Here is an 18640-nt window from a genome sequence, read left to right as displayed (position 1 = left end):
TGCAATTTCCAGCCTGAATCCTCCTGTGGTTCTTGTGCTGACAGAGTTAGAAGAGAGAAAAGACAGAAAGTGCTGCCCACACCTGTACAAGCTTGGTATAGGTAAGTGCATCAGGACGTGAGGCGTGGTTGATGATATTTGACAAGTGTCATCAGTTACTCTGAAACTGTGTAATCAATATATACTAATATTGTAATAGTATATTGTCAGATTAGTGTAGTACAGTTGTTTAAAACTGTAAGAGAAAACAGATGCTAGTAATCATCAGGACCACAAAAGCACTGTTAACAAAACTTCCTACATTTGCTCTTCTAATCTTTATTTATAGCTGCATGTCACAAAAATACAGTTTTCCCCCTGATTGTTGTGCAGTTATCATTTTTATCATACTAGGTCATACATACCAGTGTACAACAGATCAGACAGCTACATAATGTCTTACTTAGCTAGTATTTCGCTTGGTCAGCCCAGTAAAACTAAGTTTTGAAGCCCTTATTTCTGATTTAATATTGTTGGTATTCCTGGTTAATAATATGTTTCTAACCTGTCTTCTGTTTAAAACACTACTAATTTTCTGTGGATAATCCACTACTATGTTTTCATTCACAAATTCATATGATCTAAGTGCGCGGATAACATACAGTGTCATTCTTCAAAAACATCTAACCTTTTACACGTGCATGTCTAACTTATGCGCCGATATGGGCGCGGCTAGCGCATTTTGCCGACTTCCGGGAACTAATGCGAGGAATTAACCATGATGACGCGAGCCTCCCTGTGTAGCTGCGGAAAGGGGATGGGGGGGTTCATAAAGCCTGGTTGGTTGGCAGTTACAACATGGCAGGTCAGCGGACCAACAGCCTTTGAGGAAGACAGGAAAACCCTCCCACCAAGACTCTGGATGGTGCGTTTGGGTGAAGCAAAGCAATTCAGTAACAAAGTCTTTTAATGGTTTAGTAAGCGGTTTTCTCTTACTTGCTGTTGCATGTTCTGATCATGCTCTGGAGTTTAGTTTAGTTACAGTTTTTGTTTTTATGAGTATTTGCTTTATTGCTTTAATCATAGTTCATTGCTATAATTCTGAAGTAAATATTCTTGGTAGAATTTCAGCCGCTCAGCCGCACAGGCTGCCATTTTTATACGTTTTCTATGTTTCTATGCACTGTGTTTATCTCCCAACACTTATGTTACTATGCAGCCACGGTGATTTATATACATCGAAAATATGGTGAGACACTGTCAAGGACATCTTAACAATGTGCTATTTTAAATTTATTTTCTTTTAACCCATTTTAAGTATGTTTTTCTTTGTTAAACTGTACATTTAATAAATGTAAAGGCTTGGATAAAAGTCATTTGTTTGAGAAAAAAAACACATTTTGTGTCTGTGTCACTGGGTTCTTTGTAATTAATACTTTTCTATACAGCAAATAATAACAAATGAGAAAAACGTAGGTAAAAATAATAATAAGTTGTTGCCCCCTTTGAACCAGTAACAGCAATAGAATCAGTGGACCAAAAACTAGACAGACAGATACTTTATTGAGCCCACTGCTTTTACAGCAGCGTGATAAAGAGTAAAAATAGTAAAGTCTACAATGAACAACAAATAAATAACACAGTTAAAATAAAAGTGCCACATGCTCCTGGTAAGAACCTTATACGATGAGATTTATAGGAATGATAAAAAACAAAGAAATATAAAAATGAAGTTAGTTAAAAGCAGTAAAAGTAAGACTAGCATTGTGTAAATGATGCAAAGTGCACTAAATTACATGTACACTATAAATCTAAGAAATACAGCTGCATGAAGGTATAGTACAAGAATACTTTTGGGATCATCTGAATGCATAGTTATTATACAGCTTTATAGAGATATTGAATTTACAGATTCAATATCTATCCAATATCCTCACTTATGTGGAGGCAGCGGAGAGTGAGCGGCGGGCAAGGCAGAGTCCGGAGAGCTTCCCTCAGTCTTTGGTGGTGCCTCTGCTCCACCTTGCTGCTTTGCACCAATGCTGCAGGCTGACAGAGCTCTGTGAGGACGTCTTATAAAGGTTCTTATAAAGAACCAAGCAGAATCAGTCTGGGGGAGAAGGAGCTCTGCTGAATCACAACTGTGGAGTAGAGACGGTGTGATGGGTCAGGGAGAGCGGTTTGGAACTATTTGGAAATAATTCATTCAGTGTCCATCATTTGTTCTTTCTTCTGATTTTCCTGATTTCATAATAACACTTACATGCTTACGTACTACTTTAATAACATTTCAGATGCAGTATTTATATTTGTAACAGACTAATTTTAAATGGTGGTGTTAGTACTTTTATTTTGGTGAAGAATGCAGATTAAGCGAAACCGTAATATTTCCCAGCTCTTTGTGGGTCCGTGAAGTACACGAAAACTTGGTCAACAAGCCGCCAGTGAGCGGCTTTTCAGCCCGGACTTCTTCCTCAGATTGGACGGCGTATTATCGCTTCTTTGTTACACAACTCGGTAAAGACCACCAGAAGCGTGTTTTTAAGCTGTTCTCCACTAGGAGCGAGTGGATGTGGGCTTTGTGATTTTTATTTTACTCTCTAAGAGTTGAGTGTGTCGATTTACACGGTGAGGAGTACACTTCCATGTGGTCAGATTATCAGCGCGTCTAACAAAAGACCCGCTCACCTCCTCTTGTCTCCTACCACTCGGTTAATCCCCGCCGCGTTCACAGTCCGGGTTCCGGGTTTACTTTACTTTGAAGTGTTTGGTCAGAGTTTACGTCTGATCTTCGGATATTGATATATCCAGTTTCCTTCTTATTTTCTAAGTGCGGCCGGTGGAAGCGGAGCTGAAAGATGCCGCTTCTCCACAGAAAACCTTTCATCCGACAGAAACCCCCGGCGGACCTACGACAAGACGAGGAGGTGTTTCTCTGTAAAATCACGCACGAAATCTTCAGGACCTACGAGTAAGTACCTTACAGCCACTTGTCTCACCTGGAGGGTCCTTTAAAGAGTCACTTGAACTGAAGTTTGAACGATGTCTCATTGACAGTTGGTGCTTAGCAAACTTCCAAACAAGATGAACAAAAAACAACTTTTGTCCTGAAAAAACAAAACAAAAAACTTTTATGGGCTCGGGCGGGGGGATGCATGCCCCCCTTCTCCCGCGCCATTAAAACGTAGGTTAAAGCAGGTAGTCGGGTTTGAAGGTGGGATTTGGCAGGTGTAATGTTATCCAAGTCAGTTAGCCAACTGAAGCTAAAGTGGGTTAGCTGGGTAAGCTAACACTGAAGCTGTCAGTGAGCCGGCGGTTAGCTCAGCTAGTTTTAGCAGTTAGCTTGATGTGGTGAGGCTCGGTATCCGTTCATAGTGTAGGTCTGTTGCACCCACCTGCTGAGGTCCAGCGCACTAAGAGTGCTTTTTAAGAGCACACATGAAGTTTGCAAACTCACTCGGTCATTTTCCCGAGCGGAAAAAATCAAAGAAGTTCTCTGTTTTTACTCCAAACTGAAGTTAAAGTTCCGCTAAACTCGACGTCAGTCTGAAGAAACTCGGGCCAAATGGACCGTGGACGTCTTCAGCTGACAGCTTCAGTATATAGTGGTACATGTTGGGTGAGTGTACTCAAACATTATGTGTAACTTTATACATCTGCTCCACTGTAACATAGTGGCAAACATGACGCGATACGTCACAACTTCTGTTTTTTCTGACAGCTTTAGCAATAAAAACGGTGTAAAACAAAAGGTGGCACACCTCAAATTTATATTCAAGTAAGACAAACTTTTCACTTTTTCTCTGTTTTTATATAGAGACATGCTTACTTGTTTTGGCAGAGAGTTGAAATATGTGCAGATTGTACTAATTCTTCATTTGATGAAGTTAACATGGTGTACTCACTGACTACATTTACATGCACACTTGTATTTCTGAGCATTATTCATATTGGCATACCGTACAGGTCTTAGAGGAGCCTTTGTTATGACATTGACGAAACTGAAAATTACTTGTGCATATAATTATTATGATAGATGGATCTGCTGGTTTGTTTTCTAAGATTAGCGCCTGCATATTTGTATCCCTGGTTCCTACGTGTTGAACAGTTCCTAATATTTTAACTGCCTCTAGTTAAAAGTTAAAAAGCCAAGTATGGTTCAAAAAGAGGTTCACATTCTGTGGACGTCTTCGCACTGAAAACCAAAAGTGACTACAAGGCAGTTAACAGATGTTGCATAATTGATAAAGGCAAGCTTGGACTTCCAAATGTGCGGGGGGGGTGTTGTAGCCTAGAGAGACGATCGGGAAAATTAAGTTCAAGTAAAACAAGAACATACAAAGAATGTAAAATTACACTAAAGAAGGAGCAAATATATCTGTCCACGTATGCGACTGATGGCACACCCGTAACCTGTATCACTTGTGTTTATTACGCTCTCTGTACAAATGTTCACTCAGTTTTAGATCAGGTTTAGTTTGTTGGGAACTGTTCTCCCTTTCTGGGAGCTAATCAGATCATTTGATTAGTTTTAATCAAGTAGATCAAGTAGCGATGCGCTGCCCGGTGTAGGAGGAACTAAGTAGATTATTAAAATGTGCTAGATTTACAAACTAGAAAGAAACAGAGTTTACTAAAGAAACTTACTTGGCCAGTCTCTCCTGCTACATTTTGCAATTCTGGATTTTAATATATATTTTTCATTTGTCTGAGACAACATTGCTTTGGCTTTAGTAAGGGATACCACCCTCAGTCTTACTTTGGATGTTTGCCTGCTTCATAACAGTTAGTCCGTACTGTACAAGCCTGTTCTACAAAGCAGAAGGTTGAATTATCCAGATAACTTTACTGTTAACCCTGGAGCTTTCTGGGCTTCGAAGATGCTTCAGTACTTCCTGAGGTGTAGCACTTTGGAAACATATGGTTCCCTAATGTTTGGGGCAAAGACACTTTTTATGTATTTCTTTCTTTCTGTACACCACCACAGCCTTTTGTAAATCAATCGATATCATGTTGAAGTGCACACTTGCAGTTGTTGTGGAGTCTTTAACTTAAAATCTAAAGTGTCTTGAGGCGACTGTTGTGTTTTGGCTCTACATAAGTAAATTCATGTAATATTCAGTGTCTGCCTGAAGTCTACAACCAGTTTCCTCCTTTGCATCGGTGTGCTAGACCTTTACTGCATTCAGTTTTGTATTTAATAATGGAGAAGTATGTTAGGCTGAGATCAGATGACTGACTTGGCCATAACATAGAACTTCTAAACATGCTGGTTTTCTATAGAAAGCTTTTTTTGGGGGGGGTTTGCATACAAATTATTTCAGAAAACCACCAGGGTCAATCTTATTAGTACTCTGAAAAATGTAGAAATGTTTAGCAATTAATGTAATGCTCAGTGCTTTCAAAGTCAAATTAAAATGGGGATCTTCAGATTCCAACATAATATAAAGATTTCAGGTTGAGGTTCCAGAAAGATCGTGTTACTGGAAGTGCTTCCTTTCGGCAGATGATGTGAAACTAGAGCTTTTTGGAGAAGGCCTGTTTATGTTTGTTGACTGAAGAGAGATGCATACAACCCACAGAACCCAGCCTCCACAGTGAAACACGGTGGTGGGAGTATCATACTGTGGAGAGATCAGAGCTGGAAATCTTCTTAAGGTGGGAGGGATCAAGAAGAGAGAATGATGGGAGAAGACTTTGAAAGACAGCCAAAGCGGGTCTGTGTCGACGCTTCGTCTTCCAAAATGATGACGATACAACAATCCCCTTCCCTCCTGGTGAAGAACTGCCTGCAGAAGGACAAAGTGAACATTACTCACTTGCTTCAACAAAGTGCTGAACTGAATGTTTGGCAGAGCTGTGTTAAAATCTGTTTAATAATCTGTTAACAGCTCATTAACACTTTGAGTCTAGTAATGCTGTCCTCATGTATATCTGGTGTCATTATCATTTGCACTGCAGATGCAGTCCGGTCTGTTTTGCAGCATTTAGATGACTCTGAGCAGAGAGCATTACGCTTTAGAGTTCATCTGCTCCCCATCAGCAAACACTAATGGCCCAGTTCCACTGGCAGCAGTACACAGCCATCCTATAATGATGCCTCCACCATGTTAGACGAGCTGGTGTGCGTTGGATCCTGAGCTGTTAGACTCAGTCTCCATTCTTTGTCTCTCTGTGGTTTCACAGAACTCTGCATGCTTTCACACTTGGTGTGACTTTGACTTTCATATGGATCCAATCTTCACCAACATGAAATCAGCTTGAACTGTTTTTGGTTTTTACCCGAAATTTTAAACTATCTCAAACTGTGGAGGCTACACTGCTATAAAACAGGCAGACAAACGGATTCTATTAAATACTTCCTCCCTTCATACTCTCACATCACTCTCACTCTTCTGCAGCAGCTGTGTTGTTTCAGTCCATATTATGTGGTTCATCCCTTGTTTTTCTCATAATATAGTTTTATCATTCTCTGTAAAGTCAGTCCTTCTCCTGCCAGTGTACTTATCCATAAAAGTGACTGGTTAGATGTTTCCTTCCACCCCTTTCACATGAACGAGCAGAGAAACCCTGGGATAGCTTAGTCAGTTGATCACCGCCTTCATGTAGCTGCGTATTCTGATGGCACGTGTTAGTGAAGTGAATCCAAAGAACTGGACCTGTGCATGTTGAACTCGCTTTGTAGTACAGGGCTCAGGTTGTTTCAGTGGTCCTGGATGTTGGTCCTGATTGCTCTGCACTGGACTGTCTTGGTCTGCAGCTGATGGTGTTACTCCTTGTTTTGAACTGTAGATTTGGTGTGACTTGAAATGCCACTCTAACCAAGACCTGAATCAGGTGAAGAACTGATCCACTCCTTTGCAGTGAACCTACCAAGCCTACAGAACAAAACGAGGACAGCCATCACCTGCTGGAGTCCATTGGTGGAGTTGGTACTGGGATCAGTAACTGACTGAACAGCAGTTGACAGCCAAATAAATAAAATAACTGTGTGGGGAAAAACTTTAAAATAATTTCGACCAGCATATGATGGGGGTCATATTTGTCAATCCTGCCTTATAGAGAACTGTCTGCAGGGTTCTGGTCTTTGGATAAGTTCTGAATGTCATACAGGACAGTGAACGAGATGAGAGGTACTTGATGTGTGTTTGTAAACATTCTTGGAGCTTCTAGAAACTGGACTTGAATATAAAGAGGCCGTGTGCGCCTTAATATCTGATTGTGACCCTCCTCTTCCTCAGTGAGTTCTTTGAGAGGACCATTCTGTGTAACAGCTTGGTGTGGAGCTGTGCTCTGACGGGGCGAGCGGGACTCACTTATCTTGAGGCAGTGGAGAGTGAGCGGCGGGCAAGGCAGAGTCTGGAGAGCTTCCCTCAGTCTTTGGTGGTGCCTCTGCTCCACCTTGCTGCTTTGAGCCAGTGCTGCAGGCTGACAGAGCTCTGTGAGGATGTCTACACTTTTGTCAAAGACCGGTTCTTTCCTGGGGAGGTGGTGGACGTCAGTGGATGTAACGGAGCCAGGTACACATTTGAAATATATCCATGTTTGTGTACTTACAGATTGTTAGCCTCCATCGTTCTGTGTTAAAGAGCAAAGGTGAAACCAGGTGGAGTGAGGTCATTTTCTGCTTTTGCTTTTCAGATATGTGTGTGAGATCCTGCAGGTACACCTGCCTGATTCCAGTGTTAGTCGAGCACCAGATGTTAACGGCCACGGCAAGATGGCTGACGATGACACGATTGTCATCAGTGATAGTGATGACGAGCACAGCGCCTTCCAGAGTTCCACAGTACAAGTCAATGGGTCAGTAGGTGAAAGGTCATGCCAATGTTACGATCTCAAGTTATTGAAGTGTGATCTAAAGTGTGTGTGTGTGTGTGTGTTAGCAGGAAGAAGTCTTTGAGTCCATCAGTGTTCAAATACACAGTGAGGATGATGAAGAACAAACACAGCGAGCCATTCACTGTCAAAGCCAATCAGATCAGGTGAGAAGCTCCCAGGTACAACCATGGAAAGTATTCTCATAATGCAATAAAATAACAATCTGCTGCGTTCGACGGGGTAAACGTCGTGGTGCATAATACTCTGTGAAACACAAATTTCAGAGCAGGGAGAACTTACAAGCTCTGTGTCAGACTCTTAATCCTAAATCGATGTGATATTATTGGCACTTAAAGATGTGGTGTGAGAGGACTTCCTTGTCTGTTCACTGTTCAGTGCTGGAATTATCAAGTGTTTTGTTCCATATCTTGACTATACATGTTGTAAAGGTGAAGCATGACACATTAATAAAACTGATGTGGGCTGAGTTGGAGTGGGAATGACTGCGCTCAGGCACTGATGGGAAAGTGGTTTCTCATTGTTAAACTAATTGATTTATTTTGTATTAAGTCGCAAGAAAAGCGCTCTGTCCAGAGAGAGACTGAAGCTGCTCTTCAAGCAGCACTGCGAGCCTCAGAGTGGGATCGTCACACTAAAGGTGAGAATATTACTGCTAAAGTCAGCATCTGGTGCAGCTGCAGCACCCTAATCACAACCTTGCTGTCGTCTCTCGCTGTGTTTCAGCCCTCCTCCATGGCAAAGTACCAGCTGTCTAAACAGACCTTCTCTCAGTTCTTTCCTGACGAGCCCCCACTATTCTCCTTCAGCCCCTCTTCTAAATGTGGAAGGCGTGACTCACCCGGACAGGTACGTATGAGTTATCATGCACTGGCATACAGTAGGGTTAATGGGGGGTGACAAAGGATTAACGGGGTCCTACCCTGAAGCCGGGCTTCAGAGTCTGATGGCTGGCTCTTAGCCCCTGGGGCCCAGCCAAAGAAGCTACCTGGGTCCCCTCTCCGGTGGGCCCACCGTCCACAGGAGGACCACATATCCTCAGTTGAAGGTCGATGAAAGAGTTTGTTTGTATCCCAGATCTGAGGTTATATGTCCCAGTTACTCTGGCTCTTTAAGAAAATCTGTGGCAGAAAGGTGAGTCCACGTGTTGGTCAGCCCTCAGATTCAGGAGGAATGGTCCCATACAAATGCAGGGAGAACTTGGTCTGAATGTCTGCTGTATGCTGGACTTGTTCCCAGTGGACTTCCAGCTGCTTGTCACAGGTTCTGTTTAGGGCTGTTCGATATAACGATATGTATCGCATGACGATATAAAAACGTCTGTCGTTTGTTTCGTGGTGTCGCAAAATAAACTGTTTACAGCAATATTTTTTCATGTTCTGATGTCACTGTAGTGACTTTATTAATTTCTTAAAGTTCTCTCTTTCTCTTATATTTAATATAACCACACTACGGACAGACAAGCGCCTGTTTGTACGTGTTGTCGTTAGCAATAGTGACGGTAAAACCATCGCGTGGCTCCGCCGTCCACGTGTTTGTTTTCCACGTAAACCTTTCACCATAAAGCTCAAGACGCTGTTGAGACTTTTGCATGTAATTCAGTTTATTTTGAAGAGTGTGCAGAGAGTTTACGGAGGAGAAGCAAAAAAGAGCCGTCAGGTGCTAAAAAATAAACCTTAGACTCAAACTTTGAAAGAAAACGGCGGCCGTTACAACTTGCGTCTAAAAATGTATCGTTTCATGCATCGGTCAAAACACTCGACTCCAGCTGCACGACGCCCAGCTGGAAACAACTTCACGCAAGTCGAGCTGCCAGAGATTCACAGAATTTACAGAAAATGTTAAATTTTTGTGATTTATATCGTTGCCAGGACGATAAATGTCTTGTATCGGGATATGAGATTTTGGTCATATCGCACAGCCCTAGTTCTGTTCATAGTTTCCATCAGCAGGTGTGTAACCAGCTGTTGGTGGATCTCCACTTCAGTAGTTTCAGGATTTCAGCTTTGTTTTCGTGCATAGAATAGAATTCAACTTTATTGTCATTGCACATGTCACAAGAACAAGGCAACAAAATGCAGTTTGCATCCATCCAGAAGTGCTTTAGCAGTAATATGGATATATTGCAGAGTATGGATCTATTATAGGAATGTTACAATGTACACGGTATGAAGGCATGTTATGAATATACTATAACTACACTCAACAAAAATATAAACGCAACACCTTTGTTACTGCTCCCATTCCCCATGGGATGGACGTAGAGACCTAAAATTCATTCCAGATACACAATATAACCATCCCTCCCAAACAGTGGTCACAAATCAGTCCAAATGTGTGGTAGTGGGCACATCTGCTATATTGAGATAATCCATCCCACCTCACAGGTGTGCCACATCAGGATGCTGATCTGACATCATGAGTAGTGCACAGGTGTACCTCAGACTGCCCACAACAAAAGGCCACCCTGGAATGTGCAGTTTTTTGCGCTATTGGGGGTCTGGGGACCCAGAACCGGTCAGTATCTGGTGTGACCACCATTTGCCTCATGCAGTGCAACACATCGTCGCATGGAGTCTATCAGATTGTCAATTGTGGCCTGTGGAATGTTGGTCCACTCCACTTCAATGGCTGTGCGAGGTTGTTGGATATTCGTGGGAACTGGTACACGCTGTCGTATACGCCGGTCAAGCACATCCCGAACATGCTCAATGGGTGACATGTCCGGTGAGTATGCTGGCCATGCAAGAACTGGGACATTCTCAGCTGCCATCTGCCCTGAACAATGTGAACCATGATTCATCCGTGAAGCGCACACCTCTCCAACGTGCCAGACGCCATCGAATGTGAGCATTTGCCCACACAAGTCTGTTACGGCGACGAGCTGGAGTCAGGTCAAGACCCCGATGAGGACGACGGGCATGCAGTTGAGCGTCCCTGAGACGGTTTCTGACAGTTTGTGCAGAAATTGTTTGGTTGTGCAAACCAATTGTTCCAGCAGCTGTCTGGGTGGCTGGTCTCAGACGATCTTGGAGGTGAACCTGCTGGATGTGGAGGTCCTGGGCTGGTGTGGTTACACGAGGTCTGCGGTTGTGAGGCCGGTTGGATGTGCTGCCATATTCTCTGAAACGCCTGTGGAGACGGCTTATGGTTGAGAAATGAACATTCAATGCACGGGTGACAGATCTGGTTGACATTCCTGCTGTCAGCATGCCAGTTGCACGCTCCCTCATTGCTTGTGGCATCTGTGGCATTTTGCTGTGAGACAAAACTGCACATTCCAGGGTGGCCTTTTGTTGTGGGCAGTCTGAGGTACACCTGTGCACTACTCATGATGTCAGATCAGCATCCTGATGTGGCACACCTGTGAGGTGGGATGGATTATCTCAATATAGCAGATGTGCCCACTACCACACATTTGGACTGATTTGTGACCACTGTTTGGGAGGGACGGTTATATTGTGTATCTGGAATGAATTTTAGGTCTTTACGTCCATCCCATGGGGAATGGGAGCAGTAACAAAGGTGTTGCGTTTATATTTTTGTTGAGTGTATGTACAGGCTATAGCTGTAGTGAGTGCACAGGCTATGGACAGGTTATGCGTATGAAAACTATACAGATTTTAGATATACAATTGTGAGTTTTATTAAACAGTTGTAGAACTATAATTATCACATTGTACAGAATGACTGTCTGTACAGCATTACAGTAGTGCAGTTTAGATCAGTGAGAGTGGCTAATTTCCACAGTGGTTATATAAAGTGCTGGTGGTTGTGAGTGGTGGTTCAGCCCATGTTATTATTGTGTGTGTGTGTGTGTGTGTGTGTGTGTGTGTGTGTGTGTGTGTGTGTGTGTGTGTGTGTGTTCAGTCCATGAGTTTAACGTGGGTCAGATGTCAGGAGGCAGAGTTCAGGAGTCTGACAGCTGTGGGGAAGAAGCTGTTCCGGTACCTGGTGGTCTTAGTCCAGAGGCTCCTGTGGCGCCTCCCAGAGGGCAGGAGGGTGAAGAGTCCATGTGATGGGTGACTGGGGTCTTTGATGATTTTCCCAGCCCTTTTCAGACACCGCCTCCTTTAGATGTCATTTATGGCAGGAAGTGGTGCTCTGGCGATGCGCTGGGTGGTTTTCACTGCAACGCCTTCTGGTCCGAGGTAGAGCAGCTCCCGTAGCAGACTGTTATACAGTTGGTCAGGATGCTCTGGGTGGTGCGGCGGTAGACGTTCACCGGTTCGAAGTTCACTACGTTGGCCTCATCAAGTTATGACCTCCAGCTTACACTGGAGCAGTTTGCGGCCGAGTGTGAAGCAATGGGAATGACAGTCGGCACATCCAAGTCCAAGACTGGTTGATTTCTGAATTTACAGTCATTTTTTCATTCTGACATTAATACAGTTGATCTTAAATCACAAGAAAATGCGAAAATCATCATGAAATGCTACGAGAAAGTCTCAGTTTTAAAAACATATCCGCAGATTTTAAAAACAGCAAAGTTATATGCAACCATTTACCTAAAAATGCAGCCAGTGTCTTTTTTTGTACAACAATTTCAAACTACTAAAAATAAAATGACAGAACAGTTCGCTGCCACAGAATTTATTTGTGCCACTCCACAAAATAGTTTCTGTCCAACACAAGACAGAGGAGCCAATCACAGGCCTGCCAGCAGGTGTATCACTCCCCTGCGTTTACACTGCAAACGGCCTCTGGTGGCTTTTTGGCAGCGACTGTGACATTTGGTTTGTCTTCATTGTTCTGACACAAAACAAACGACTACACTCCAAACACACTGTGTGGCACCAATCTCTCGTCTCAAATCCCGCTAAAACTCACTCGCTCCTGAAACTTTCTCCTCTTCCTAAACAACCAAATATGACGTGGTGATGTCATTGTTCTTGTGTTTGACGTGGTGCATTTTCCCACCAATAGTAAACGGGTTCAGTGCGAGCAGAGTGCGCCTGTGAGCCTGTCCTTCCTGCTCTAAACATGATGATAGTATTCAGGAAAAAGCTTCGCATATATTCCACGTATAACTCTGGTTTGACTGGCCCATTAACACAATTTTAAAAACTTGTGTTGAAGGTGCGGACTTCAAACTATATACAAGTCGAAATGGAGACTTGGTGTGACTGCTCCTCAGTGATATATCATCTTAAATTGGTCGAGTGATTTGGATGCGACCCCAGAGGATGAAGCAGCTCTGTGCTGTTGACCAGTGAGGGGACAGTTTGACATTGATCGACAAATTGGGGCAGATGTTGTACCGGCCGTGTAAAAGTCACCCAAACTATACTTGATGTTTTGAAATAGCCTGTTTGTGCTTCACCAAATACACTTTTAATATTTTTTAGCAGAGAATGTAGTGACATAATCTTTAAATATCTGGTCAGTTTGTCAAGACGGAGCCTGTTTCCATAAGTGTAAATAAAAAGTCTGGCAACATCAGGCCCACACGGGTGTTAAAGCAAAACGCTGACATCACAACAGCAGCAGTGACGATGACGCCAGCACAGTTTAACATGGAGCCGTTAACGAGAAACAGGAAACGGGGGTGAGTCCAGGCTTGTGGTTGCCAAAAGCCTTCCAGGTGTAGAGTTGAGTTTGCTCCTGCAGGGCGTTGGGAAGAGTGAGGGTTGATGTCTGCATTTAGTCGCACCAACGAGAGGCAGAGGGGCCTGCTGCTATCTAGTGGCAGCTTTTTGACAGTCATTAGAAGTAGCTGCTGTGTGGATTATCACACTGATGCTGTACATCAATGAAATCTGATTAGATTAGTCCACAGTGTTTTTAAGCGTCTAATCAGCCGGGCAGGCACGCCCTGCATGCTCTCTTTGAAACGTCACAGTTTCACAACAACTTCTACTTAAACGTTGTGTTTATAAATGTGAGCTGGTGACATTAGCCTGACACGCTGCTATCTTGTTATGTTTTCCATTAAAAACTGCAAACTCTTCAAAAGTCTTGATATTAATTGTTGCTGCAGGCTGATCTTTGAGGAAACCACTCACACATGTTAGTTTCCATGTTAGTGTTAAAGTTTCTGTATCCACAAGATGAACAGGTTTATTTGGTCCAGGTTACATAAACGTCATCCTTAGACAAAGAGTACATGTGTGCACCCTTCAAACTGTAGTATAACAGGAATGAGTGTCAGTGGTGTCTGCGGTTTACTCTCATTAGGTAAACCTGAAATGTTACGTTTGTGTAGAAATAAAGCATGTAAACGTTGTTTTCAGGCGAGTTCGTCTCTACTGAAAGCTGCAGAGGAGAAACTGAAGTTGCTACAGCAGAGGGAGGAGATGGTGGCTGCAGCTCAAGACAAGGCGCGACTGAAGAAAGAAAAGGAGGAGGTGCAAGAAGCCAAGCGGAGGGAGAGGGAGGACAAGGAAAGGCTAAGGGAGGAACAGAGACGCAGGTTTGAAGAGGAGAAGCAGAGGAGGAGGGAGGAGAAGGAGCGCAGGAAGCTGGAGAAAGACCGGGTAAGTATCTTTAATCATCAGATGTAGCTGCACGTCTGATGATTAAAGCTGCACATCAGAAAAAATTACAGGAATGATGTTGAGACATGTTTTCTGATTCACAGGAACGAGAGAAGTTAAAGGAGGAGAAGAAGAAATACGCAGAGCAGCTGAAGCTTTGGAGCAAACCCAGAGAGGACATGGAGTGTGAAGACCTGAAGGTCAGTGAATGCACCGCCTCTGCCATGAGCACATTTGGACAAGCGTGTTGACTGAAACTTTAGTGTTGGTCCAGGGGAACGAGCCAGTGGACGTCATTTACACAGTATACAACACAGTTGTCACATTTAAAAGAAGAAACATTAGCAAATGCAATGCTGTGTCTGAATACTCGGGATGAGGAAACTTTCACTTCCTCATTGTTTTGTGTTACACTGTTCCTCACTGACGGCATATGCCTGCATTTATCCATGCACTGTCATCTTTACATGAGAGAGTGACTCAGTAGTGCCTGTTGTTGTCTGAGGAGCCGTGAGACAAGCTTTTAGAAGGAGCTTGGTCTAATGTAAATCAGAGGACGGTGTCTGTTGTAGTCTGTGCCCTCCTGTCTGTGGTGACGTGGCACTGAAGTCAGTATAGGTCACTGCTACAGAAGCATTAATCAAGTTTCAGTTGTTTCATTTTGTAAACACTGAGTCAGTTCAGTTTTATTTCTGCAGCGCCAAATCATAACAACAGTCACCTCAAGGTGCTTTATATTGTAAGGCAGACCCTACAATAATACATACAGAACCCAACAATCACAAGACTCCTTATGAACAAGCACCTGGTGACAGTGGGAAGGAAAAACTCCCTTTTAACAGGAAGAAACCAGAACCAGGCTCATTGAGGGGCGGGGCCATAATGCTTTATCTATAAAGCCCACATGGTTTTTTGGACACCACCTAGACAGACAGCAATTTAAGGAGAACATGTGACTAAACATGTGACTCCTGGTCTAATTGGGGAGGGGACCAGAGAAGACCAGAGTCCCACATTGTTTTGGCAAAGTTACACACTGATTGATTTTAATGACCTCTGATTGACATAGCCGTGTCACGGGTGTCATTACTGCTGACGTGATTTATAATTTTACTGAATGTGTTCCTCTTTTGCTTCTCCCACCAGGAGCTGCCAAGGCCAATTCCAGTGAAAACCCGGCTTCCAGCAGAGCTCTTTGGAGATGCTCTGATGGTTCTGGAGTTCCTGCAGGCCTTTGGTGAGGCCTTTGACCTGAAGGATGAGTTCCCTGATGGGGTCTCTCTGGGTGAGAATACTTCTACATGCTCTTTGCAGTTGATGGCAGAATTATTCTTCCAGTGAAAGGTTCACAAATGCTTCAGCAGAGCCATGAATTTTCTACATAGCATTTCTAAACATGCTAGATTTCTTTATAAAGAATAAATTATTTCTATATGCACACCATTTAAAAATACAAGATTCCTGAAAAACTGTCCTTTTTATTGTGTTTTAACCAGAGATGGGCAGTAACGCTACTGTAATCAGATTACTTTTTCAAGTAACGAGTAAAGTAAGGGATTACTATTGCAAAAACGGTAATTAGATTACCGTTACTTTCCCGTAGGAACGCTGCGTTACTGCGTTACTAAAACCGTGATTTCTTTGCGAGAATGTCTCATGACAGTGACGTAAGCGAGTGCGACGTTAGTGACAACAGCTGTGTGCAGATCAACAGTGGATCATATATCGAGTGCAGAGAGAGTATGAGCGTGCAGCGTTTAAAGCGTGGAAGTACTGACCTTACTTTGAGTTTGATTCCATAAAAAGTGACAAAAACATTAGTGTCCGCTGTGCGTGGGAAGAAAACTTCTTTTTACAGCGAAAAAACCCCTAAACTTCCAACAAGCACCGAGTAGCTACGACGTAATGGGAAACTCACAGAGAAACTCGCGGATTCTTCCACTGACCGCGGCACACCTGCACCAGGGTAAACCTCCGCCTACCCCACTCCTGCTTTACAGGTGAAAATAGAGCAACAGGACCGCTGAGTCTTTGACTTTATTTATTTTCTGCTGTGTTTTACTTGCATCTATTTGAAAGACTGAGTGTAAACACAAAAAATATTTTATTTTATGAGCTGGAATGTGCAGAAAATAGGTTTAAATGTTAAACTAATTTCTTCCAGTCAGAGAATGTTGCAGATAATTAAATTTTTGCTTGATGCATAAAGTTAAAAGATTAAAACTAATAAAACAAGTTTTAAAAAGAGATTTTTCCATTTGATTACATTTTGTATGATGGATTATGCAGAAAAAGTAGAATTGGGCTGAAAGATCTATCGCTTTATCACCTACTCAGGTTGTAAATCGTGTTTTTAAAAAGTAACTAAGTAACTAATTACTTTTGAAAATGAGTAATCAGTTAAGTAACGGGATTATTTTTTGGGGGAAGTAATCAGTAATTAATTACTGATTACTTTTTTCAAGTAACTTGACCAACACTGGTTTTAACTTGGTAATGCTCAAAGCTTAAACTTAGGGGTTATCCCCCAATTTACCCAAAGTACAGAAACTCTGACAGGGGTTTGACCTGTTATTTGGAAAGCAGCATATCAAAAACATCCTAATCAGGCTGGATTTAAGAGTCGCTCACAAAGCAGGAAATTGATATACATCTAGTCAAGGTGGGGGGAATCATGACGACAGGAGAAAACCTTCAGCTGTCAGCGGCAAAACTGGGTCTGGGTCATTGCTTTGTCTTCAGAGGTGACAGTACATACATCGCTTCTGGTAAAGAAATGCCTCCTTTGAAATCCTGTGGGCTGAACATGCTGCATCTGTTATCCAGCAACAAGGATGCTCGTCGCCATCAGTGGGCTAATCGTTTTGATTCTGGTAGTTTTCAGTTTCAGTGAAATGTTATTGTTTCTATGTTCAAAGTACAATAACCAACCCAACTAAAACGAATGTTTCTAAAATCTGTGTTACTGTTCTGTTTAACAACATTTCCAGTGTGTCCTCGTCTGTACTCTGCTCCCAGACTGGTTACGTGTGATGCTGGGCTGTTTTGTGGCTAAAGTGATATGTAGATAAAGGAGGTTCTAATTATAGATGCTTCACCCGTTGCCTGCTGGTGGTGGTCAGAGGGCCCGGTGGCGCCAGTGTCCGGCAGCCTCGCCTCTGTCAGTGCGCCCCAGGGTGGCTGTGGTTACAATGTAGCTGCCATCACCAGTGTGTGAATGACTGGATGTGTAAAGTGCTTTGGGGTCCTTAGGGACTAGTAAAGTGCTATACAAATACAGGCCATTTATAATCTGCTGCCTTTTCTTTCATTTTCTTTTCTTCTATGTAAAGTCCATCAGACTTTTTGCAGAACAGACAAATTCTTTTCTTTAACTTATTTAGAACTTCTACAGTTTTGTTACTCAGTCATTGGTAGAAGGGACTTTGATTTCAAATACCTATATCAAAGTGAAACACTGAGTTAGTTCTAACGTACAGAGATGCAGGACCTTTATTGTTCAGTTTTCCAGTTTTCTGACTGCGATGTTTGACTGCTGTCTCCTTACAGAGGTTCTGGAGGAGGCTCTGGTGGGTTCTGATCCTGAGGGTCCTCTGTGTGAGCTGCTGTTTTTCTTCCTGACAGCCATCTTTCAGGCTCTAGATGAGGAGCAGGAAGAGGTAGCTGCAGACCAGGTTGAAGGTCAGACACACTTGCTGTCTTTGTTAGCAGTACACTACAGGAAACTGACAAACACAAGAAAAACCTTACACCCACAAGCTGTCCCAGTATCTGAATCTGATCATTTTCTCTATGAGCTGTGTTCAAGTCCCAGTGTAACATGGGGACACCGGGCCTTCCACTGTGTACCTGTGTTTGTTTGTTTACTGTAAATAAAGTGGACACTTGTACACACAGACAGGTGTTTGAAAGAGAAAATGATCAGATTCATGAAGCTGAACTTAAATGTGTGTAAATGATCGATATTTCTTCAGGTTTGGGCATATGTATGGAAATAGTTTTACATTTGAAAATGTGTTACACATGCCGATCGTATCGTAAACATTTGCATCACAGCAAAATTCTCTCCACACTTAAAAGAGGGGAAGAATGTGAGCCCCCGAAAACTTCCCAACTGTTAAGCTGTGTTGAGTTTTATTGTCTGTAATTGGTCGATTCAGTCAGGATGTGAAACAGAAAAGGGGAAATTTAAAATTTTCCTCCCTTTTATTAAATTTTGCACTTGAGGAACATGCACACTTTTCACGTTTTTGAATGGTGAGACTTTTCAGCGGTCCTGTTCAGTTCTATGCATGTGTGCACAGTCTGTGTCATGTGTCTTTTGTTCTTACTATGCATGTGCCTTC

The 18640-nt window shown here is 42.8% G+C and overlaps 1 protein-coding gene and 1 long non-coding RNA gene across 4 annotated transcripts in view; both read left to right on the top strand.

The window, feature by feature from the left end:
- Window positions 1–18640, top strand: part of LOC146646011 (uncharacterized) — a 238836-nt gene that overhangs the window by 181757 nt on the left and 38439 nt on the right. The window lies entirely within an intron of this gene.
- The window catches only part of baz1a (bromodomain adjacent to zinc finger domain, 1A), a 36222-nt gene continuing 19946 nt past the window's right edge, over window positions 2365–18640 (top strand). Inside the window, exons 1-11 of one of the 3 annotated variants that reach the window (XM_085392424.1) lie at window positions 2365–2496; window positions 2811–2950; window positions 7221–7499; window positions 7621–7782; window positions 7866–7964; window positions 8371–8458; window positions 8545–8667; window positions 14052–14294; window positions 14399–14494; window positions 15441–15579; window positions 17844–17975. In XM_085392424.1, the coding sequence (XP_085248550.1) occupies window positions 2838–2950; window positions 7221–7499; window positions 7621–7782; window positions 7866–7964; window positions 8371–8458; window positions 8545–8667; window positions 14052–14294; window positions 14399–14494; window positions 15441–15579; window positions 17844–17975 (1474 nt within the window). In that variant the 5' untranslated portion in view covers window positions 2365–2496; window positions 2811–2837. Of the gene's footprint in view, window positions 2951–7220; window positions 7500–7620; window positions 7783–7865; window positions 7965–8370; window positions 8459–8544; window positions 8668–14051; window positions 14295–14398; window positions 14495–15440; window positions 15580–17843; window positions 17976–18640 lie in introns of all 3 variants that reach the window. The other 2 variants (XM_085392423.1, XM_085392425.1) reach the window with 2 other exon arrangements.

Source organism: Rhamphochromis longiceps, linkage group LG19, assembly GCF_057381845.1.
Source record: "Rhamphochromis longiceps isolate RC_006_pf linkage group LG19, R_longiceps_female_GT1.1, whole genome shotgun sequence".
Taxonomy (NCBI): Eukaryota; Metazoa; Chordata; class Actinopteri; order Cichliformes; family Cichlidae; genus Rhamphochromis; species Rhamphochromis longiceps.
Note: the sequence above shows the minus strand (reverse complement) of the source record. Positions and strands in the feature narration are given on the sequence as shown.